General features: G+C 44.5%; 1 protein-coding gene across 1 annotated transcript in view; it reads left to right on the top strand.

Moving 5' to 3' along the window:
- LOC122790519 (lysine-specific demethylase 3B-like) overlaps positions 1 to 24,614 on the top strand; it is a 1,629,922-nt gene that overhangs the window by 281,110 nt on the left and 1,324,198 nt on the right. Inside the window, exon 3 of the mRNA XM_044058070.1 lies at positions 471 to 737. Within this exon, the coding sequence (XP_043914005.1) occupies positions 471 to 737 (267 nt within the window). The remainder of the gene's footprint in view (positions 1 to 470; positions 738 to 24,614) is intronic.

Below are 24,614 nucleotides of genomic sequence, written 5' to 3'. Positions count from 1 at the left end.
GCTAAAGCCTTCTGCAGTTGTAGTAGTAATTGTAACATCTATTGTGTTAAGTTCAGTTTACACAACTGTACTTTTTTTGTGTGTGAATAGGAAGGAAAAAAGAGTGTTGTATCAAACGAGTTGCATGTGTTAGAATATTTGCAACATAAAAACATATTTGTTGTGGTTTTGTTGAATTTTAAGACTTAAGTTAGTAATTACGCAATTTAAAAGATTAACTTTTTCCTTTTACTCATGTAACTGATAGCATACATTATTCTGAAATCTGCAGGTACCTTGGTATTGCTGCTGTTTTAGTGTAGATCTCAGGGCTTTGTGTACTTGAGGCTGTGCAGTTGCTGCAGGCTGCTTATAAATTGGCCATCTGTGTTTGTTGCATCACACACTATCTTTTTGATGCTTTGTGGTTGATAGCCCCATTGATGCGCTTTAAAATGCCAGGTGATAATTAAGCCTCTGCTCTTTTATAGGGTGGTAAAGGGAAAGCTGGCCTGCCAAACTTTCTAGATCACATCATTGCGTCTGTTGTGGAGAACAAGAAGACCACTGAGCCAGTAAAAAAGGCAAACAATTCTACAGAGTCACAGAAGGAAGTGAAAGAAACTGTGATTGGTCTAAGTGTTCTGGATCCAAATACATCCCATTCATGGCTGTGTGATGGCAGACTCCTTTGCTTGCACAATCCAAGTGATAAGAACAACTGGAAAATATTCAGGGAATGCTGGAAACAGGGGCAGGTAAAAGTACATGTTTTTTGTGTAACATTGCTGGTAACATACTAATGTGTTTGTACAGGTTGTGTAGCAGTACAGGTAGACCTTTTATTAATGTCCTGCTTGTATCCCATCCCTTGTTGGTTATTAAGGCAGAAAGTTGTATGGTATTCCTTCTCTTTCTGTGAAATAATTTCTTATTTTATTTTTTAATCTTTTGACTGCTGGTTCCTGCCTTTACATTTTCTGAAAACCCAACCGAGATATTTAATTTCTTTATCAGTATGTGTCACATCTGCTCTCTTAAGAGTATATTTTAAGAGTATACTGCATTAACCATCGTGTTATTATCTTTGCTCAAACACTATGGAAGGTTCTATCCCCAAAATTGACTCATTTTTATGACTTCCAGAGAATTAACTTCAGAGGTAGTGGAGCAGCTGTATCTTAATTATTGAAAATATATTTTACATTTCATTTCTGTGCCTCAGATAGTGCAGTGGAGTAGTTGTCAAGCGTTTTCTTTTTACAATGTATGTAGTTCTCCAGTTTGGTTCTATGATGGGATGCCACTTCTGTGGAGTTTCTGTTGTTCCTTGTACTATGTGGGTTTTTATTTGGTGCTGCAGTTTCTTCTATACCCCCAAAGACACAATTCAATAAAATTGGCAGTCCTCCCCATAGTTTTAGGTGTGTCTCGTTCTGTCCCCCGGAGTAAACTGATATCCTTTCCAGGATTAGTTCTTGTGTCTTATTACTACTGAGTGACAGGATGGATGTCTGCCCCCTGTGACCCTGAACTAGACAGGTCCACTACTAGAGGAATGAGTGAATGCATGAATTAATACTTCATAGTTGAAGATGTTGCATTTATGCAGACGTACGTTTGGTTTTAGACCTAATGCTGTGATAGTGTTGCTCATTTGATTTTCTAGCTTTTATGTTTGTTACTTTTAAAATGATTGCTAGAAGCACTGCTGTTTTAAACTGAATTTTGTGAAAAATGTTGCTTTTAGTCAAGTTTGATGTTCATTTTGACTTTAATTTGGCCCTGTCTTTAAATGGTCCTATGTCTAATTCTTCCAAATTTTCTTACTTTTTTTTTCCTGGACAAGACACTTGGATACTTCAGCTAATGGTATTAAAGACAAAGAAATAGCCTCCGAGATTAAGAAACATGCCTAGTGCAACTGCAATAAAACTACTATGAGTATGGCTCATAACAGTATGTGGCCCAAAAGCAGTTATGTAACTATGTGGATTTTTGCAGCCCATACTACTGTTAATTACAGAACACAACTGTGGGGATGATGGGGCATGCCTTATCAAAGATTCCCACAGTTGTGACTAGGACTGACTTGAAGAAAAAGTGGACAAGGTAGCATTTAAATGGACATTACTTAGCAACACTACAGAAGAGCTTGCAAGCCACATTAAAAGACTTATAACCTTGTCTAAATTTATAGTTTGACCATTTAAAGGGGGGAGGTGCATAAGAAAATAGGAAAAGGGAATGCAACAGAGGAACATGAGGGGAAACAGGGAAGGTCAGAATGAGTGTGAGGAGGGGGAGGAAAAATAATGTGTACCTGTTCATTTGTGTGTTTACATACACATACATATATATATATATATATATATATATATATATATATATATATATATATATATATATATATATATACATACACATACATATATATATATATATATATATATATATACATATATATATACATATATATATATATATAGGTACAGGCGCTGTAGTTTGAGGGAAAGGTGGGGAAAGATTTGAGGATAAGATGAGATTGTAAGAGGTTAAGGTTTAGAAGCAGGGTCACCCAAGCAAACATGAACAAAGACTGCCAGGGTAAGAGCTGACACACTTTAACGGTGTAGAGAAATTATAGGCACACGAGGGGGTAGTGTAGATGGGGAAGTTTCACCATCAAACAAGGGAGAAAGATGACACAAGGAAGGCAAACATTATGATGGGGTAAAAAGTCTGTATTCCACTGCCTGTACTTGATCCAGGTAGAGGTCAGTCAGTACCCTGACCACTTTCCCCACTGGGCCCTACTTCATAGGAGGTTACTAGGCTATTGGTTGTGAGGCCCTTATAAGCCTAGCCAATAGTTCAGCCCGTGTTTAGACAAGTCAGCACCCGATGCCCCTGTCCAGCAGGGGCACAGGTGGAATCCCAGGGGTGTATTTTTCTGTTTCCTATCCAGTTATCAGTTTTGTGCTTAAAAAGGGATAATGAGGTACTCTGATGTGGAAAAGGGAGTCTATTCCATAGATGGGGGAGTCTCTGGGACACACATCTGTCCTGTTGCTGTCACAGACCAGGTTGAAATAGCACGTATGAGTTACCTGAGTGGAGCTTGACTTGCAGCTGTATAGCAGTCCCATCAAGGCAGGGTCTGGGATTGCTTTGTATGCTAGACAGGGGTCACCTCTGAGAAGACTGTATGAAACTTAGTAGAGGGACAGGGCTTTTAGCCTGTCTGTGTGTAGTAGCTGTTTCTGGCTCTGGATTCTCATGGTGAGGAACCTCTGTGGTCTTTTCAGCTGCTGGATGTGTTTTGTGAGGTACATGTCAAAAGGGATGTTTTACTCAGTAATGGTCCTTATAAGGGAATAGTACAGGGATGTTAGGACCCCCTTGTTCCTGGATGAGATGCCCTTGCTTATGAAGTAGGCCATGTAGAAAGCTTTCTGTGCAACAGAAGCAACATGGTGGTCAAAAGGCAGGCTATCAGTCTGGTTGCCCAAATCCCTCATGAGTGATAGCATGCTTAGGATGTTATCATTTGTGGGGTCATCACTCTCCCCAAAGGGGATGATGATGCATTGTTTGGTATTCAGCTTGAGGCCATGTTTCTGGCACTGGTCATTTGTTTGTGGGAGACCCTCTTGGAGGATGTGTCCACATTACTAGGGGAATTGATTTCAGCACCCAGCTTAGTCATCTGCAGACTTGGTCAGCCTTGTAGCCCACTGGTTTTGGCCTGCACCTCAGAAAAGTATATCCCAAACAGAGGCCTCATGGCTGATCCCTGGGATATGCTGCTCATTAGGGGTCTACTGCTTGAGGTGGCTTCCTCTATTTTGACTAGGTGGGTTCTACCAGTGATCCAGTTTGCCACTGTTCTGGTAACATCTGGATTGATGCCTAGTTGAGAGAGGTTATCTGTTATGCCCGAGTGTGGTATAGTGTCAAAGGCTTTGGCCAAGTCAAGGTAGACGATGTGCACTGTCTTCCCCTTGTCCATGGTTTTGGTGACTGTTTCAAAGAAGTCAACCAAATTTAAGAGGCATTACCTCCCCTTGACGAAGCCAAACTGTGTGGGATCGAGTGTTTGGAGGCTGCCAATGCCCTTTTTAATAAGGTCCATGATGATCCAATTCCATGACTTTGCAGATCAGGCTATTTAGGCTGATGGGTCTAGAATTTCCTGGATCGGTGGACACGCCACCTGTGTGCAAAGGAATGACAGTGGCTGTCCTCTACTCAGCTGGGATGAAGATGGTACTCAGGCTTTGGTTGAATAGGGTGCCTAATGGTGCTGCAAGTTCCTTCCTGAGTTAATGTAAGATGCTGTCTGGAATGTTATCAGGTCCCATGGAGGCTGTATTTTTTTCCCTTTGAGAGAGCAGTGATGACCTGTCCCCTAGATATAAGGGGAAGGGGCCAGGTACTGGATATGTCCCGATTTACTGATGGGGGACAGACGGGTGAAGTTTTCGCTGAATCTGTCAACCAGCAAGTTGGCTGTATCAACGGCATTTGTGTATGTAGTGTCCTTGACCACCAGATGTCCTTATTTTCTCATGTTGCAGTATTCATTACAGTAGGGATATTGCTACCTGCAGCACTGTACATCTGGCCAGTATACCAAATTCTTCAGTAAGGGGTATGTGCGACGTAGCATGCTAGTGCCATAAACCGACGTGGGCTATAAATGTGATGTCTGCATGTACCCAAGTCAGAACTTTACTGCCATAGTGATCGTCAGACGTCCGATTGCCAGCTAGAGGTGTTTCCCATATGTTTATCGTTCTACTGCCTGCTTACAGATAAGTTGATTTATTCTTACCTTATTGTTAGTATTTTACTGTATTCCAGCTTTCATGACTTCTAGGAAGAGCAAGTGTGCTTTTTGGAAGACAGATTCCACACAAGGACACTCACGACCAGTGTGTTTTTTCCTTAGGGAAAGAGCATGATTACAAGAACTGTTATTTCCCAGTTGTTTGTACCCAAGACCCTTAGAAGTCGTTTAGCTTCCTCGAAAATAGATTTAGAAAATCAGAGGCTCCGATGCCTGTCCTTTGGTATGGAGGGTGTGGGAGGCCTGTTAGATGAGCCGCCTAAAAAGCCCAAGAGAGCTAGGCCTGAAACGCTTTTTGCACCTCAGACATTCGCCGAGTCTCTTGAGGCGAGTGAGAGCCCGGAGACAACTGGGATCTCAGATTTACCTTCCGAGCTGGGAACCTTATTGGACATTGGTTCAGCATAAATCCTCGGTACATCTGCTGATGATTGTGAGCCATCAGGGCCTTATGGCAAGAAGGAACCATGACTCTCTGACAGTGATAGGCCTTCCGCTCCCCTTCCTGTCACTACATCGGCCATCTGGCCTGCCAAGTCTCCAGACCCTCTCAAGAGAAAACAGAAGCTTAAACACTTTGCTACTCCACATTCTACTGATTGGAAAGTTTTCTCCCAAAACTTGTTCAAGGCCTTTCAGGCTTTTCAACAACAACAGCCTCCTGTTTCTGGCCCTTGTTTGGTTGAATCTGAAGAGAACACCACCTCATCTGATGAATCCCTTTCTTATTCATCTTAAATTGAATCTCCTTAGAATTTTGTTACCCAAGAGGAGGATTCCTTGACACCTGATTCCCCTGGTGAAGAATTCTCTTTTGGGGACACTATCAATTTAATGAGACAACATTTCCAATATGATGTTTCAGAAATTTCTGACATTAAAAAGGTATTTTAACCTGTTGCATATGGACCAGCCCTCCCCCTCTGCTGTCCCTCCTGTGTAGCCAGCCTTTTAGATGCCTTCCAGGCAGCCTCACAGACTCCTGAGTCTCAACCCCCAGCTTCCAAGAGACCCGATAGGTTTTATAAAGCTCCCCCCATCTCAGTTTTTCATCAGAAACTCTCTAGTAGACGCTGCTATTGTAGCAGTTTCTGCAGACAAATCATCTAGGCAGCTACCTACCTTCTACTTCTGTGTTCCCTACAGACAGAGTAGGTTTATGAATAGACAGGGCAAAACGATTTATACATCTTCTACCCCCTCCATAAGGGCGTTAAATTGTCAGACTCGCATGGCACAATTTGTACTGGCCAGTCTAGCCAAAGCCTCCTCTTTGGTGTATGATCTTACTGACTCCCCTACCAAGAATCAATTCACAAATCTGCTTTCAACAGCTTCTCATGTAACCAATCAATCAAGTGTAGCTGTGATGCTGTGGAGGCTTCTTCTAAGTCTGCAGCATTTGGTTCAGGCCTTCGTAGGTATTCATGGCTTAGATTACAAACTTTACCTCTTGATTTTCATGCTAAGCTGTTAGACACCCCCCTAGGTAACTCTGCATTATTCAGGGCTACTTCTGCTGAGCTTTTTAAATCCTTACAGGAGAAAGGTACGGAACTTCAGAATTTGAAACATCTTGTTTCACGTGTTCCTAGATACCATAGAAACTACCCTCGAAAGACTTCTTTTGTTAGGAGGCAGTCTACTCCTCCTACTACTCAGTCTAGCAGAAGGAGACACTAGACAAGTTGCTACTCCTAGGACATCTGCAGCCTCCTCTCCCTCCTTTCGCAGGCAGCTTGGTCAAGACAAAGCTCCTCCTTTGTGACTCAGACCAGCTGTCTTGTCACACCCCTCTGTTCCTACGCCTCACTGTATCCCTCCCCTCCTGGCAGGAGATCACCACTGACCAGTGGATATCCATCATCCAGAATGGATATTTCATGTCGTGATGGACTCTCCCACCTTTCCAAGCTTTACCACAGCCACCAAAAACTCAAATTCAACCCTTCATCTCTCATCTTAAGACAGCTTTTAATTCAAGGCACTATTCAGCCAGTTCCTCCAGAGCACATGGGCATGGGTTTCTATTCCAAAATGTTTCTGGTTCCAAGAAAGGATGGTCCCCGGAGACCAGTCTTAGACTTGTCCAACCTCAGTCTGTTCCTCAAGGTACCCACCTTCAAGATGCTTTCTGTACAGACATTACTGGCTCTTATCCCACCTCAGGCTTACATGGTCTTAGTGGATTTGAAAGATGCTTATCTGCATGTTCCCATTCACCCATCATGCAGAAAATTCCTATGATGTTCATCATGTTCACTGCTGCAGTCATCACATTTGAGTTATCCTGCCGTCAGGCTGTCCCGCAGTCGGCCAGAGTTCCAAAGTCTTGGTCCAGCGTCTGTTGCTGTCGCTTCTTCCTTGACGTCAGTGCGCCAGTGGTATAGAAGATGCATCCAACGCCATTTTCTTCAGTCTTTCTTGCCATGTGGTGCCTGAAGCAGAAGCAGTTCGCAAGTGCCGGTCGGCCGACTCCTGAGATTTTCAAATAGAATTTCAGACCGAAGTCTTCAATAAAGCTAAGTACCCCATTGGGGAACCTTTTCTTGCCTCAGTTCAATGTCAGAAAAGGTTAACAATTGCATTTCTTGTGGGAAGCAAATACCTCATAAGGACTTTCATTGTTATTGTATTCCTTGCCTAGGCCCAGACCACGACGTCACAGGTTGTCGGTTTTGTGCTAGGTTTAATAAAAGAACTATTAAACGTCTGTTTGATTTCGCCCGACATTACTTTGGTAGGAAATTTAATTATACCATGCCTTCGGAGCAACCGCCGACCAGAATGCATAAAAAAAGCAAAGATAAGGACAGGCAGCTGAGACCCAAACCAGACTCCGAGACCTCTGCTAGGCCAGTCGCCGATTCTCTGTTTTTCAGTGAGGTGCCTACGCAGCCCCTGACGACCGCTGATTTAGAACCCCAGGCGACATCCGATTCACAAGCGGAGATTGCTAGGCCTCCGCAACCTTTACCTTTAGGCCCTTCCGACTCCATGCCTGAAGGAGATTCTGGTGCAGTTGAAACGCCTTCAGTTGCAGAAGGTGTCTTCAGACCAACTACACTCACTATTAAATCCTATGTAAAGCTGAACACTCCTTTAAAAACAGACTGTATCGCAGTCTCCAGTACAAGGCCCCATGCCTAAGAAACAGATGCTTAAGATGGCTGAAGACTTAATTACCCTAATCAGGGGTTCCCATCCCCCTCCTGATAAAAGGCCAAGACACAAGGAGGACTATACTTCCTCTGACCAGGTTTCAATTTCCTCAGACTCTTCTGAGGAACAGAAATATTCCTTTCCCCCCTTATGATGACTCTGATGCTGAAGAGGATCCCTTCTGCATCTCCCCCAGAAGACTACTCTTTTGGGGAAACCTTACATACCATGAGGGAACATTTCCACTGGGAAGGCCAGGATTACTCTGATTCTAAGAAAAGGCTCCTAGAGTTCCTTTTACTACCCCATCACAGACCACTTGCTATTCCACCTGTGTTAGACATTGTGGATGATGTTTATTCATAATCTAGTCTTAAGAAATCCTTCTACGTGGCTCATCTCATCACAAAAGGATTCTCATCCAGAAAAAAAGAGGTCATTGTTCCCCTCTACTCATCACTCATTAGACCCATTATAGAGTACAACGCCCCTTTTGGTATGTACCTCACAAGACATCTGCGACAACTGGAAAGACCACAGAAATACCTCACAAAGAGGATTACTGGTCTCAAACAGATGCCCTATGCAGACCGTCTCAAAAAAACTACAGCTTTACTCCATCGCATATCGCCTACTCAGGGGCGATCTCTGTCTAACATACAAAGCTATGTCAAACCCAGAGCTGTTGGACATGCTCCACTTAAAGAAATCCCAATCCCTTCGAGCTACACGCTCTAGGGACCTTAACCTTGTCACCACAATAAACAGAACATGCTGGAGGGATAGATTCCTGTCCCAGAGACTTCCCATAGTGTGGAACAGACTACCTATCTATGTCAAACAGAGCTCCTCATTAGCACTCTTCAAGAAAAATCTTGATGATTGGATGGGAAATGGGAAATTCACCCCGGGGATCACTTCTGTGGCTCTGCTCGACAGGGGCGTAGGAAAATAATTTTCTTGGGTGGCGAAAGCCAGGGTACATTTTTTGGCTAGGCTTGTATGGGCCCTAGGGCAGATAGCCTAGTACCTACCTATGAACCCAGATTCGCTACCTCCTGGCACCAGCCAAACCAGACAGATACTACAGAGTCCCTGACTCTCTCAAATTCCTGTATAAAAGCCCTGTTGCTGACCCAGAAACCATTTCCTGGGGTCCCTCTATTGCTAAAAATCCTGTGCCCTCTGAAAGGGATTCTAGAGCACTAGACAGATGGGGAAAGAAAGTATATACCTCAGCTACTCTAGCTATGAGGGCCTTAAATTGTCAGTTTCACATGCTGAAATGTCACCAACATTTGATGTCTCAATTAAAACAAAAAATGCTCACACATACAGAACAGCCTGATTACAAGGAAATGCAAGATTTGTTGCATGCAGCTGAACAAGTGGGAAAACATACTTTGCAATGTGGATTTGATTCATTGGAAGCTTCTTGTAGAGCAGCAGTGACAGGGTCTGTCATACGTAGGCATGCTTGGTTAAAAGAACAAACTTTACCTGATCATGTTAAAGCAAAGTTATTGGATGCACCTTTACAGCATGATGTTTTATTTGGTGTAAAAGCAGACGTAGTTTTAAAGAAAATGGAGGATAAGGCAAAATCTATGCAGACTGTCAAGGATTTTTTTACAGGTTCAACCCCCTCGTTTCAGCAGAAATTGGCCAACCAAAAACCGGTCCTTTCCAGCTTCTGCCAGACCACAGAGGGGCAGATACAAACACCCAAGGGGCAGAGGCGAGTCACAAGGCTCTTACCAGCCTCGACAGTGGGGTGCCACAACCCAAAAAGGAGGAGAAGACAGGTCTCAGACTACCAGAAGACAACCACAATGACTTTCCCCTCAGACTTCCAAGCAAAACCCTCTTGGCAGCTCCCTTGGGGGGAAAACTAGCACTTTTTGCAGACAATTGGCACATCATTACAAAAGACAAATGGGTCCTAAATATTGTATCTCAAGAATACAGATTCCACTTTCACACTTTGCCAAGGATAAAAGGAATTCCAAACCTGCCACCAAATCAATGGGCAGAGGCTCAAAAGCAAATTGCAGCTCTCATGGACATGAGTGCCATTCAACAGGTTCCTACACAGGAGCACGGACAAGGATTTTACTCAAGACTGTTTCTAGTTCCCCAAAAGGACAAAGCCTGGAGACCCATTCTGGACCTCTCAATTCTAAACACATACCTGTAAGTACCCTAATTCAAGATGCTAACACTGCAGCAACTTCTTCCCATGCTGGGCAAGAAGGCATGGCTAGTAACGTTGGACCTCAATGAGGCATACCTGCATGTCCCTATCGGACAAAATTGCAGAAGATACCTCCGATTTATAGCAGGTTCAACCCATTACCAATTCTCTGCACTGCTTTTTGGCTTATCTACTGCGCCCAGGGTCTTCACAAAATGCCTGGCACCAGTAATTGCGTACTGCAGACAGAGGGATTCAAATATATCCATACCTGGACGACTGCCTTATTCAAGCAGAAAGCAAGGACATTCTATTAAAGCATCTGGCATTTGTCAAAAATCTACTAAGTTGCCTAGGGTACACAGTAAATGAAAAGAAGTCAAAACTAGTGCCCTCACAAGACATAATATTCCTGGGTGCCAGCTTAAATACAATGGCCCAGATGGCTCATCTCACGTCAGACAAGCAAAGACAACTGACTCAATACTTCAAAATGATGGCAACAAAGACCCAACTCCCTGCAAGAAAAATTCTGCAGGACTTGGAATTCATGGCATCTTGCATACTACTGATACCATTTGCAAAACTGCATATGAAGAAATTACAATGGTATCTGAAAGGCTCATGGACTCAACACAGCCACAGCTTAGAAACAATAATTCCACTCATACCCTGCCTTCAACAGGAGTTTCTATGGTGGGTTCAGGCATGTCACCTCAACAAGGGTCAGCCTTTTACCTTACCCACAAGCAGAACAGATGCATAGGATTTTGCCTGAGGAGCGCACATGGCAGGACAGTGTATTCAGGGCAAATAGTCTGCAGACAAAAGGCATCTACATATCAATCAAAAAGAGATGCTAGCTGTACAAAATGCCCTAACAGCTTTCAAGGACCTCCTACATCCAGGACAACTAATAAAGACGGACAACACCACAGTGATGTGACACACAAACAAGCGAGGGGGCACACACTCCTACCCCTTATGCAGACAAGCAATGACCTTGTGGAACACAGCACTGACCTACCAAGTTCAACTACAAGCACAATTCCTGCCAGGAAAGAAAAACACACTGGCAGACAATCTAAGCAGAAACATCATAGATCCTCACGAGTGGAAACTGGATCCACAAGTATTCACAATGATAACTCAAAAATTGAGGAGCCCAGGCGTAGATCTGTTTGCTTCCCCCCAAAATCACCAACTATGGAAATTCTGCACAAGGACGTACCACACACTAGCTTGGAAAGTGGACGTCCTCTCATTCAGTTGGAAAACATTGGCAGTGTATGCCTTTCCTCCACTGCCTCTTCTGGCAAAGGTGCTGCTGAAAGCCAGATTAGAGAGGCCACAAATGATACTCATTGCTCCAGACTGGCCACACCAACACTGGTATCCAATACTAAGGAACATGGCTCAAGGCCCACCATGGATTTTACCTACAACTCCTCACCTGCTCACTCAGCAAAACAGTCATATTCTACACAGCCAGCTCAAGACTTTAAATCTGGCTGCATGGAAAATTGCCTAAACAACCAGTCAACACTTCTCTCTAAAGATGTGATGGATGTCATTCTGGAGGCCAGGAGGCCCAGCACCAGGAAAGTCTATTCAGACAAATGGAAAAGATTCTGCGCCTGGAACCAGACTAAAGGCCAAAATCCCCTTGTATCAAATATTCCTCAGATTCTTCAATATTTAACTGAGATGTGCACAAAGGACTTTCCTTATCTATTAAGATCCACACCTCAGCTATTTCAGCTCAGTACAACACGGATCCTCCTATATTTTTAACATCCATTACTAAGACAGTGCCTTAGAGGGGCTAAGAATATAAGACCGCCCCAGAGAGCACCAACTTGGGATCTCAACTTAGTTTTGGAAAAACTTACACTACCACCCTTTGAACCAGCTTTCACAGCTGATCTACAGTTCCTATCATGGAAAACTGCCCGCTGCTAGCAATGACTTCAGCATGAAGAGTCTCAGAACTACAGGCCCTAATGGCAGTGGAGCCTTTCATCATTTTACATCAAGACAGAGTCTGTCTACGAATTAACCCTTCCTTTATGCCAAAGGTGGGTATCCAGTGTGGCCCTAAACCAAACCATTCATTTACCCACCTTCTTTCCAAACCCCCAGAACAAAGGGAAAAGGCTCCTACACTCTTTGGACATTCACAGACAATTACGTTACTACTTGGATAAAACTAAGGCTTTCAGAAAATCTGACCAGCTCTTTGTATCCTATGCTGCAGGATCACAAGGAAAAGCTATCTCAAAACAGACCATTTCAAAATGGATAGGACATTGCATCCGTTTCTGCTACACACACCATGGAAAATCTGTGCCTGGTACCATCAGGCCCCATTCCACCAGGGCTACAGCAACATCAACAGCCTTCCTCAGAGTGGTACCAACCAAGGATATTTTGGAGGCTGCAACTTGGAGTTCAGTGCACACCTTCACCAAGCACTATCACTTACCTCTGTACTCTAAAACCAGAGCTGTATTTGCCACTGCAGTTCTGCAGGGCCTACTAGCCTCACCAAACCCTGTTTAGTTCCACCACCCATCCTTAGCTTTGGGATTCAACCCAAGTGTGATGACTGCAGCAGTGTAACACGATGAACATAGTACAGTTTTGTACCTACCATAAATGTAGATGTTCGAGTGTTCACACTGCTGCAGTCTAGGTTACCCTCCCTCCATCCCCTCTGAACTAGCTGGAGATATCTAGACCTTTCCATCCTGTACAACCTTTGTGGTGTATTTGCTTATAACTGAAGGTATTGTTTTATTTTTATTTATATATTTTTTTTATTAGCAATATGTATTGCCTACTTATTGGGGGCACCTGACATCTGCGGCAAGAAAAACTGAAGAAAATGGCATTGGATGCATCTTATATACCCCTGGCGCACTGACGTCAGGGAAGAAGCGACAGCAACCGACGCCAGACCAAGACTTTGGAACTCTGGCTGACTGCGGGACCGCCTGACGGCAGGATAACCCAAGTGTGATGACTGCAGCAGTGTGAACACTCGGAACATCTACATTTATGGTAGGTACAAAACTACTTTTTTCAATAGGCTCCTCTCATTTTCAATTTTCTGCCTTGCCTTTTGGTGTCTCTACTGCTCCCAGGGTCTTTTCAAAATGTTTAGCCCCACTGATAGCTCACTGCAGGTGGTTGGGATTTCAGATTTATCCATATCTAAATGATCTCATTCTTCACATGGACCTTCACTCCTTAACACTACATCTGTATCTGGTCTCTAGCATCCTGGAAACTTGCAGATTCACTCTAAATTTGCAAACATCTCAGCTCACCCCACCCCCCAGGACATAACCTTTCTGGGTTGCAGGATACAGACAGTTCTAATGACTGGCTTCATTCCCCAACAAAAGATAGCTTGCTTTAGTACCTCCTATCTCTGCTTCCCCTCTTATCCTTGACAGCCAGACAGTTCATGAAGCTCCTAGGGCATATGGCTTCTCTGATCCCTATGCTCCCACTGGCCAAACTTCACATGAGGAAATTTCAGTGGTGTCTGAAAAATCTCTGGTGCCAACGCCTTCAGTCCCTAGAGGCAACCATTCCTCTTCTGCCATGTCTGACAAAGGAACTCGGGTGGATTATCTCACAAATTCACCTCAATCAGAGAGTCCCCTTGGAAATTATTACTCCAGTACAGCATTTCTACACAGATGCCTCAGACCCAGGTTGGGGAGCTGTGCTGCATCTCCCATCCAGCCAGCACACAGGGCACATGGTCCTCGAACAGACTACAGGATCACATCATCATAAAAGAAATGAGAGCCTTACTCCTGGCTCTACAGACCTTTCAGCAGCTTCTGCTACCAGACACACTGTCATCACAGACAGCATGACTGTGCTATGGTATGTCAACAAGCAGGGGGGAACAAAATCCTACCCGCTATGCTTTCTAGCAATTCAGATTTGGAATATCGCCAGTTCTGTGTTACTTCACCTACTTGGCTGTTCATATTCTAACCTCAGAAAATGTATTGGCAGACACTATAAGCAGAACCATGGCACATTCTCAATAATGAATGTTACATAAGGATGTATTTCTGGACATTGTACACAACTGGGGCGCTCCAAAAGCAGATCTGTTTGCCTCTTCCCAGAACAAACTACCCCCCCCCCTTATGCACAAGGCTACCCCATCCACAAGCATGGAATGTGGGCCCCTTCTCCTTCTGCTGGGGAAAGATGTACCTTTATGCCTTCCCCCAATATCTCTAATTCAGAACATCTTACTGAAGATTCAGGAAGACAGACCAGAAATCCTACTTGTAACCCCCCCCCCCCCTTATGGCCAAGACAGTTTTGGTTCCCTCTTTTATTTCAGCTAGCCAGGGGCAATCACCACAGATTACCTCAAAGGTTCAGTCTACTCACAAAAGACGGGATCTCTGATAAACCCACAGCTTCACAACGTGAACTTGACTCTGTGGTTGATGAACTTTTGATCCCTTTTCACCACCAATACTCAGAGGACGTACTCAGTCCTGCAGGAGGCCAGGAAACCTAGCACTAGAAAAAAATTGCATTGCAAAGTGAAACATTTTTTCAGGTGGTCTGAGAAAATGCAGGACCCTTAGGCAGTCCCAGTGTCCATGGTCCTTGCTTATTTTTGTGATCTGCTGCACTCTGGATTTACATACTCTTGTGTAAAAGTGCATTTGTCTGCTATTTCTGCTTGTCTACCTATGCTTCCCCTTTTAGCAACCAAGCTAGAGGTTAAACTGTTCCTTAGAGGGGTTCTGCATCTCAGACCTCCTAGGAAACCAGTTCCACCACATTGGGACTTCAATTTTGTATAGACAAATTGACTATGCCCCCCTTCGAGCCAGCCTTTTCAGCTTCTCTTAAGTTTTGCACTTGGAAAACTATTCTGCTAGTAGCTTTGACTTCTGCCAGGAGGGTCTCAGAAAGCCAAGCCGTCATGGCCATTCCACCTTACCAGGACTAATCCTTCATTCATGACTAAAGTAATGAATGAGCTTTCTTTGAACCAATCTGTTAACCTGTTTTTCGTGTTTCACTGTTTGTCATCCCTTGTGGGTTATCCCTGCTGTGGTAGCCCTTGGCCAGCCTGAATACCAGAGTCTGTGTTTCTCTGCGTCAGCTGTTGTCGCTTGCTGCCTGACGTCAGGTCGTCAGTGCTATAAAGGTAGGCAGCCGACGCCATTACATCAGCTTTCTTGCCGTGAAGCCCGTAGCAGAAGCAGTTCACAAGTGTGCCGGTCGGTCACTACCAGAGTTTTGAATTAGAGCCAAGTTCCCGTTGGGGATCCTTTTTTCTTGCACTAACTAATGTCCAAAAAAGTTAACAATTGTCTTGCATGTGGAAAGCAAATCCCACACCAAGGCTTCCATTCATACTGCGTCACTTGTTTAAGCCCAGACCATGACATCCCCCGTTGCCAGTTCTCCGCCCTCGTTAGTGCGAGAACCATTCATCGTAGAGCTCTTATTGTAACCAGGTATTTTCGTCTTCTGCCTTCGCATTACAAAATGGTGTCTGTTGGCCAACAATCCGTAGACATTCTGTAAAAACGTAAGGATAAAGATGGAGACAGACCACACAAGGCTAAGCCTTCCGAAGACTTTACCACTAAGCAGGTAGTCAGTTCTCCAGAATTCAGTGAGCGCCTTCGCAGCCCCCTGATGCCTGATCCGATACCTTCACAGACCTCTACTGAGACCCTTTTGGAGTCTTGTATGCTGAAGAAATCATCTTCATCTTCCGAGCCTTTGGTTGTCTTTGCTTCGGCTGAGTCCGGAGTCACAATGCAGGCACTGGTGTCCGAGGAGGTTTTTCGCACTACCAAATCTAGACAAAAACAAACGTCTTCTCATCCAACTACCGTTTCTCTCAGACCCATGGATACTGTTAGGCCTAGAAGCAAGGCCACTCCTAGGAAATCTACCTCTAGCCACCATTTTACCCCTGCTCCACCACCTCAAGCTCAAATGCTTAAATTGGCGGAGGATCTTATCACCCTTATTAGGGGTAGCCAGGACACAACTTCTAAAAGGAAAAGAGACTGTTTTCCTGAAATACTGACAGAAAAGGATTCTGAGGAGTCTGATTATTCAGATTTTGAAGAGGAACAATAACCTCTGACTGCTTATGAGGATTCAGATGCAGAGGAATCCATTCCTTCTGCCTCCCCACCAGAGGATCATTCCTTTGGGGAACCCATCTCACCCTCAGTGAATATTTCCACTGGGAATCCTAGGACTTCCCTCAGTCTAAGAAAAGATTGAGAGTTTCTAGACCGGCCCCAGCACAGACCTTTGGCCATCCCTCCATTCTTAGAGGTGGTGGATGATGTCTTCCATGAATCCAGCTTAACTCCTGACACCCTCCCACTTGCTCACAGAAAACCTGACCGGTATTAGAGTACCAGATTCTCACAAACCTGTACAGAAATCCTGCTGCAGACCCAGAGGTCATTACACAGGGACCAAAAAGAGTGAAGGCTAGTTCTGCAAATAATCCTATTCCTTCTGACAAGGATTCCAGAGCTCCGGAAAATGGGTTAAAATAGTATACACCTCTGCAACCTTGGCTATCAGAGCTCTCAACTGTCAGTTCCACTTGTTAAAATATCAACAACACACTTTGGAACTATTGAAACAAAAGATTTCAACCTTTCCTGGCTGTGCCAATTTGAGAGTTAGCAGATTTACTGCACTCTACTTGTCTAGTGGCCAAACACACACTACACTGTGGATATGATGCCCTAGAAGCCTCAAGCAGGGCAGCAGTGTCAGGATCTGTCATTATGAGACATGTGTGGTTGAAGGAACAAACCTCTTCCTAATCATGTCAAATCTAAATTACTTGAACCCTTTGATATGGACCACTTGTTTGGAGTAAAAGCAGAAGAGATTCTTAAAACGATGGAAGATGAAACATAATCTATGCAAACAGTAAAAGATTTCTTTCAGGTACAACCTCCTAGGTTCAGCAGGAATTTTCCCTCAAAGCACTGGTCCTTTCCTGCACCTAGCAGACAGGGGCAAGGTAAGCCCCACAGGGACAGACCGCCCAGACTCCTATCCCAGGGACAGCAGAGAACCAAACAGTGGACCACTCCCACTCCAAAGGCAGGGAGTTCTAAGCCATCCCTCTATAGCAGAAACTCTGTGACCCCCTCTCCCCCCTCAGCCCTCTTGTCACTCACCAAACACTTGGAGGAAGGCTCTCCCTCTGCAAAGAAAATTGGCTTTCTGTAACAAAGGACCGATGGGTCTTAAAGATCATTTTTTAGTGATACAAATTCTCCTTCAACGAACTCCCAATTCCAAGAGGGTACCCAGACTTACCTCTAAATCAGTGGGCAGAGGCATTGAAACAAGTCCAAACTCTCATTTCACAAGGGGCAGTAGAACCTGTCCTCTCAGATCAAACAGGCAAAGGCTTTTATTCCAGACTATTCCTTGTTCCCAGAAAGAGGGCACTTGGTGCCCCTTCCTGGATCTATCCATTCTAAACAACTCCCTGGTGTTCCCCAAATTCAAAATGCCAACTTTGCAGCAGCTGCTGCCTATGCTGACAAATAATGCCTGGTTAGTTACCCTAGATCTAAAAGATGCCTACCTCCACATCCCTATACGGGAATCCTCCAGGAAATTCCTTCGCTTCAGAGTAGGCTCACAACACTTTTAAGTTCTCTGCGCTACCCTTGAGCTTATCTACTGCTCCGAGGGTAGTCACCAAATGCTCAGCCCTTCCATAGCCTTTTGCAGACAGAAAAATATACAGATTTACCTTATCTGGATGACTGCCTCATTCAGGCAGATTGCAAAGAAAAGCTCCTCAAGGGCCTCCTCTTTGTCAAATCCTTTCTAATCTCCTTAGGGTACACCATCAACGAGAAGAAATCAAAACAAACACCATCCAGGAAGATCATTTTCTTGGGAGCACTGCTGGACACAACATCCCAAATGGCCTTCCTATCCCCAGAAAAGCAGAGCTTCCTGTGTCTCTGCTTTACCCACCTGGCTTCCAGAAGTCACCTCACTGCGAGGAAGTTCCTGCAAGCCTTGTGGTACATGGCATTTTGCATCCTTCTAATTCCTTTGATCAGGCTTCACATGAGAAAACTTCAGTGGTACCTGAAGAACCTTTAGTGTCAGCACTTAACCTCTAGAGACCTTTCTCCCCCTGATCCCTTGTATATGGGCTGAGTTTTTCTGGTGGGCAGGGGCCTGTGCCCAGAGCAAGAGTCTTTCCTTCATCGTCCTCCCAACCGGGCAGACCATTACCACCGATGCCTCAGACATTGCTTGGGGCGCTCACCTAGAATGCAGGTGCACCCATGGTCTTTGGGATGCCCAGCACCTTCCCTTGCACATCAGCCAGAAGGAAATGATGGCAGTACAAAAGACTATGACATCCTTCAAACCCCATCTCAAGCCAGAGGTTCTCCTTATCAAAACAGACAACAACACAGTAATGTGGTACATCAAACACGAAGGCACCCAATCTTACCCTCTGTGCAGGCTAGCCATGAAGCTTTGGCTGGCAGCCTCTTCCATAGGATTGCACATAATAGCCCAAATACCTACCAGGGATCAACACCCTCCTGGCAAATCATTTGAGCAGAAACTTACTGGACTCCCACGAATGGCAGCTCCACAGGAAAATCTTTTTACAAACCACTCAGGAATGGGAGATTCCGGAGGTGGATCTCTTTGCTTCGCATCTCAACCATCAGCTGAAAAAAAATCTGTACCAGGGAATATCACCACCTAGTGTGGAAGGTGGATGCCTTAACCTTCCTGTGAAACACCCTCTTTGTGTACGCATTCCCTTCTCTGCCTCTTATTCCCAAGGTACTAATCGAAATAAGGGAGGAGAGACCAAAGGCTATTCTCATTGCCCCAGATTACTTTGGTACCCCTAACTGAGCAGCCTGATCTTACAGCCTCCCAGGCAGCTTCCCCTGACCTCAGACATCTTGACTCAGGTGGGTGGGCGTGGGCAAATGCTGCACCCAGACTTGCAGACTCTCAAACTATGAGCATGGCAAATACTCTAAAGGCAAACAAGGTGCCCCTGTTAAGCAACCGGGTCCTAGACTTCATCACAGAGGCCAGAAGGCCCAGCACCAAAAAATGTTACGCCGGAAAATGGAAAAGATTTTGCCCCTGGAGCCAATCTATAGGGGGTAGTACTAGACAACCTTTCCATCCCTCTTATCCAGGACTACCTAGCGAAGCTACTTAATAGTGGCCTCTCCTTCTCTATTAAAATCCACGCCTCAGCCATTCCAGCTCATATTGATACAGAACAGCCCCTGTTCTCCCATCCTTTGATTAAACAATTCCTCAGAGGGCCTTCTAATATCAGGCCACCCACTCCAGCCTGGGACCTGAATTATGTTTTAGAAAAGCTAACCTTAACCACCCTTCGAACCTGTTGCTTCAGCAGAACTAAGATAACTCTCCTGGAAGACTGCCTTTCTCCTAGCTATCACCTCAGCTAGAAGGGTTTCGGAACTTGAGGCACTGATGGCCATTGAGCCCTTCATCATCTTCCATGCAGACAGGGTCTCCCTGAGGACTAATCCCTCCTTTATGCCCAAGGTGGTATCTAATTTGATTCTCAACCAGGCCATACATCTACCCACCTTTTTTCCTAAACCTCAAAGCAAGGGGGAAAGCATTCTACACTCACTAGATGTGCACAGACAGCTCGGATACTCTCTGGACCATACTAAACCCTTCAGGAAAACACACAAATTACACCAAAATGGAAGGTGCAAAGTAACTAATAATCAAAGAAAAGCACCAAGTCCTCAGCGTGGGTACCACAGTTTAATAGGCTAAAAACACACTACAAACAGCAGCAACAACCAGCTGGTTGTTGCTGCTGTTCGTAGTGTGTTTTTAGCCTATTAAACTGTGGTACCCACGCTGAGGACGTGGTGCTTTTCTTTGATTAAAACACACAAATTACTTGTCAGCCTTGCCCCAGGGGTAGAGGTGAAGCCCATTTCCAAACAAATCATTTTCTAAATGGATATCACACTGTATCCATTTCTGCTACAGATTACATGGTAAACCCCCCCCCCCCCCCCCAACGCAAGTGTATTCAAACCCATGTCACTAGGGCAGCCTCCATTTCCACAGCATTCCGCAGAGGAGTTCCCATCAGGGTCATCGTGGAAGCTGCCACCTGGACTTCTGTCCGTAACTTTACCAAGCATTGCAACCTACCTCTGTTTTCTAAGGCTAGGGCAGGGTTTGCCTCTGCAGTTCTGCAGGGCATGCTGACCCATTCCTAGGTCTCTTACTAATCCTACCACCCCTTTCCTCAGCTTTGTGAATCCTCCCACAGGTGATGACTGCAACAGTGAAACACAAAGAACATAGTACAGTTGTGTACACTTACCATAAATGTAGATGTTCGAGTGTATTCACTGTTGCAGTCCTGGTTTCCCTCCCTCATTCCCCCTTATATCTTCTTTCTTTAGGGAGACACAAGCTTCTAATGGTGGCTTTTAGCCACCAGGACCACTTTACTGTACTTACTTTGGCCTCTGACTGGTTAAGGCAAGAAAAACTAATGTAATGGGGTCGGCTGCCTTCCTTTATAGTACGGACGACCTGACGTTAGTCAGCAAGCCATAGCAGCCAACGCAGAAAAACATTGACTCTGGTATTCGAGCCAGCCTAGGGCAACCACAGCAGGGATAACCCACAGGTGATGACTGCAACAGTGAATAGACTCTAACATCTACATTTATGGTACGTGTACACAACTTCACTTTTTCTTTTCACAATCTCAGAATTCCTTAGAAAGGAAACTTTATTCCTTGGATGTGTACAGGCAGCTCAGATTCTACCTAGATAAAGCCAAGTCCATTAGAGAATCAGACCAGCTGTTTGTCTCCTTTGACCATAGAGCCCTATGCAGAGGAGTTTCTAAACAAACCATTGCTTCATGGATCTCAAAGGCCATCTCCTTTTGCCATGACTTCCATGGCAAGCCTTTAGCCTCAAAAGTAAAGGCTCATTCCACTAGGGCTGCAGCTTTTTTTTGCAGCCTTTTTCAAAGGCCTAGGCCATGCCACCATTCTAGAGGAAGCTACCTGGTCTTCTGTTCACACCTTCACCAAGCATTACAAACTGGATTTAATGTCAAGATCCAGAGCTGGCTTTGCCAGATCTATTCTGCAAGGTCTCCTTGACTCTTCTCCTGCACCAACCACCCAAGGGAATATCTAATAGCGTTGGTACTCTCCCTACTGTAATGAATACTGCAGCATGAGAATAGTAGGACATAGAATAGTTGTGTAAAATCTTACCATGACCATAAAGTCCGTTTCCATGTTGCAGTATTCAGAGCCTGCCCTTCTCCCCTCTATCCATATTTTTTGGGGATTTTATGGTTATATAGTTTGTTAGAGGTGTTTACTTAGTCTTGGTTATATTATTATATGTAGGATTTTCTCATAGTCCCGGGTAAGGCCTTTTTGTTTGCCCTATAGGCTCCTTTCTATAGTCGTGTTTAGCTGGAATGCTTTTCAGCCATATCTTCTGCGGCAGTCAGTCCTGACTTGGGTACATGCAGACATCACATTTATTGCCGACGTTTGTTTATGACACTAGCATGCTACATCGCACGTAACCCTTACTGAAGACTTTGGTATACTGGCCGGATGTATGGCACTGCAGGCAGTCATATCCCTACTGTAATGAATACTGCAACATGGAAGAGGAGGACAGTTATGGTAAGATTTTATACAGCTATTCTTTCTGAGCAGATTTGTGTGCTTCATTTGAGATTGCGGACAAATGAGAAGACCACCTTATGATCGTCTCTAGTAGAAGTGGTCAATTTGGACTTGGTTTGTTTTGGAGGATTTCACTAGTGCTCTTCTTTGCTTGTTCAAGATGAGGAGAGATTGTGTCCGGTTAGGCACCTGCTCCATCTTGGTCCTGGGCAGCATTTTCTTTTCCTTTTGTTAGAGAGTTTGTTTATCGCAGATGTCTACCAGACAAGTTTACTGTTCCTTGCCGAGGATGATTTTGTCCTGTCTGGTATTCCTGATTCCATGCAGCTATAGAACTGCTCATATAGTACTTTGGTGTAGTTTTGGACATTGGTGCCAGTTCCTACAGAGGGGGAGGGGGCTGTGAAGCTTGCTCATACCATCCCTCAGGAAGTTGTAATTAGCTTTGGAGAAGTTTTTTTTGTGTGATCCTAGTTAGAGATAGTGACATTAAACGTGACCGCTTTATAGTCTGATCTTACCAGGGAGGATGATACTGTAGGGATGCTGCAGTGGTTACTCATGTTGGTTAATGCCAAGTTAAAGATGTTATCACCTTTTGTGTGTGTGGGGGGTGGGATTGACTAGCTGTTCCAAGGGGTTTGCATTGACAGAATTGAAGAATCTCTGGGCATTTGTGTTCTGGCATGAGTAGTTCTTCCAATCTGTTTTGGTATTTATTCACCCAGGATCCGGGAAAAGGGGTGAGTCTAGATAGATTCGAAGAGGGTCAGATAGGTGGACTGGGCATCTTTAGTCAAATTTGGGGGCCGTTAGCCAAGTATGATTTGAATAGGGGTCTTGTCAATGGTTAACTGCACCTGGAGCATCTCCTGTGCGTCATACTGTTCAGGCAGCCTAGAGATGTGTATGTCTTAAATATATATTGAACCTCCCACCTCTTTTAGCTTTATTGCCTGCAGTTTTGGGTCTGAATGTATGATAGGATGAGTATCCAGGTAAGGCTGGGGTGCTGTCGCCAGCTTTGAACCAGGTTTCTGTGACTGCACATATATCAGTATCTTTCAGGGTTAAGAATGCTTGCAATGATTGCAGTTTCATGTTAAGGCTCCTATCATTTAACAGCATGACCTTTAATTTGCATTTTGTAGAAATTTTTATGTTGCTAGTTTTGACCTCATCACTTTTCCTAAAAAAGGCACTATGGGGGAGGCAGGAGCCTTTGCCAGAAGCCTGAAGCCCAAGTGAGACAGATGCATGCCATCTCTGTCAAAGCATCATGGTCTGTCGATCATATCTTCCCAGGCTGTCAGGTATTGGATCCCCCTGGAATGACACCAGAATCTAAGCCAGTTGTTAGTCAGTCATTTTCTGTTTGTATTGAGGCATCATTCTGGGTGACGGTAGAATGCTGCTTAAGGCTAGGGACGTACCTGCCTGGGACACACATTCAGCTAGCTCAATCATGTCTCTCTTTATATAGTCCAGTGAGGTACGTCTCAAGTCATTCATGCCAACATAGACTACAACCGTCATAACAGTACCTCTTGTTGAGAGACTTGAGTATGTGTTTTGGCATATTCTGGCACCTGACTCTGAATTTCACCTTATCCAGCCTGGTGAGAGACACATCTGTGTGTCTTACAATGGAGTCTCTTATGACTGTTATGTTGGTTTTATGGTTAAACCTTAGTGGCTGTGAGACACAGGTGTGTAGACTATGCGTGGTATGTGGTGTGTTTTTGCCTCAGAGGTCTCCTTTGTATGTTTTTGTTGAGAACCTCTGGATATGTGCGTGGTGTGTGAGGTGTAGTGATTGTGTTGACAACCTTATCAGTGCCAGACATACTGGCTAGTGAGTGAGAAAGCATGAACTCTAGGTTGCTAATGTAATTGCATCTCTCACAAATTGTGTTCATAGGTCGTAGTAGTAGGTGGTTGCCTATTAGGATGAGAAGGTTGCTGCACTGTCTCAGGATGTCCGTATCAACCAGACAGGAAGGAAAAACTGTAGGAAGTTGTTCATCCATATTTGTCAGAGTCTGAGGACGAAAGACCAGGGAGAGCTAAGGGGTAGGCATAAAGCCCAAGTGCTTAAACCAAAACTAAGTGGCTTAGAGTAACAGAATTTAAACAGGCTGTAGACAAGCAGTACTAAATGCAGCAGAAAAGATGCTGTTGAACACTTTTAGAGAACAAGCAGCAGATAAAACAAGATGAAGTAATAGAGTAGGAGGGGGAAAGCACAAGTGCAGTAAGAGCAGCGGAGTAAAGTGTGTTGTTTTTAGTAAAATGGAAAGGGAGAGAGGAGGAGCAGAAGGTAATTCAAGGTTAAGAAACTAATGGGGTAGGCCTTCCCAAATGACCTCTCTGTATTAGGTAGAATTAGGTAATAAGAGAGGACTGAGAGGAGTGTCCCAAATCAAGTTTATACTAGGGGCGGGCAACTGCAAAAGCCACCAAGTTTAAGAATACAACAGCACCTAGGCGGTAGGGTAGGAAAAAAACAAAAATCATACAGCGGTCAGGCAAATATATAAAAACAGCCACAGATAAATAATTAAATCAAGCAAATAAAAACGGCTCAGTAGTATTAAGAATCAGTGAAACAGTTGGATCAAGTGCAAAAAATTTACTTAAT

Source organism: Protopterus annectens, chromosome 16.part0 (assembly GCF_019279795.1).
Source record: "Protopterus annectens isolate FY-2018-M chromosome 16.part0, PAN1.0, whole genome shotgun sequence".
NCBI classification, from domain to species: Eukaryota; Metazoa; Chordata; order Ceratodontiformes; family Protopteridae; genus Protopterus; species Protopterus annectens.
The sequence above is the reverse complement of the archived record's forward strand: the minus strand, read 5'-3'. Positions and strand labels throughout refer to the sequence as shown.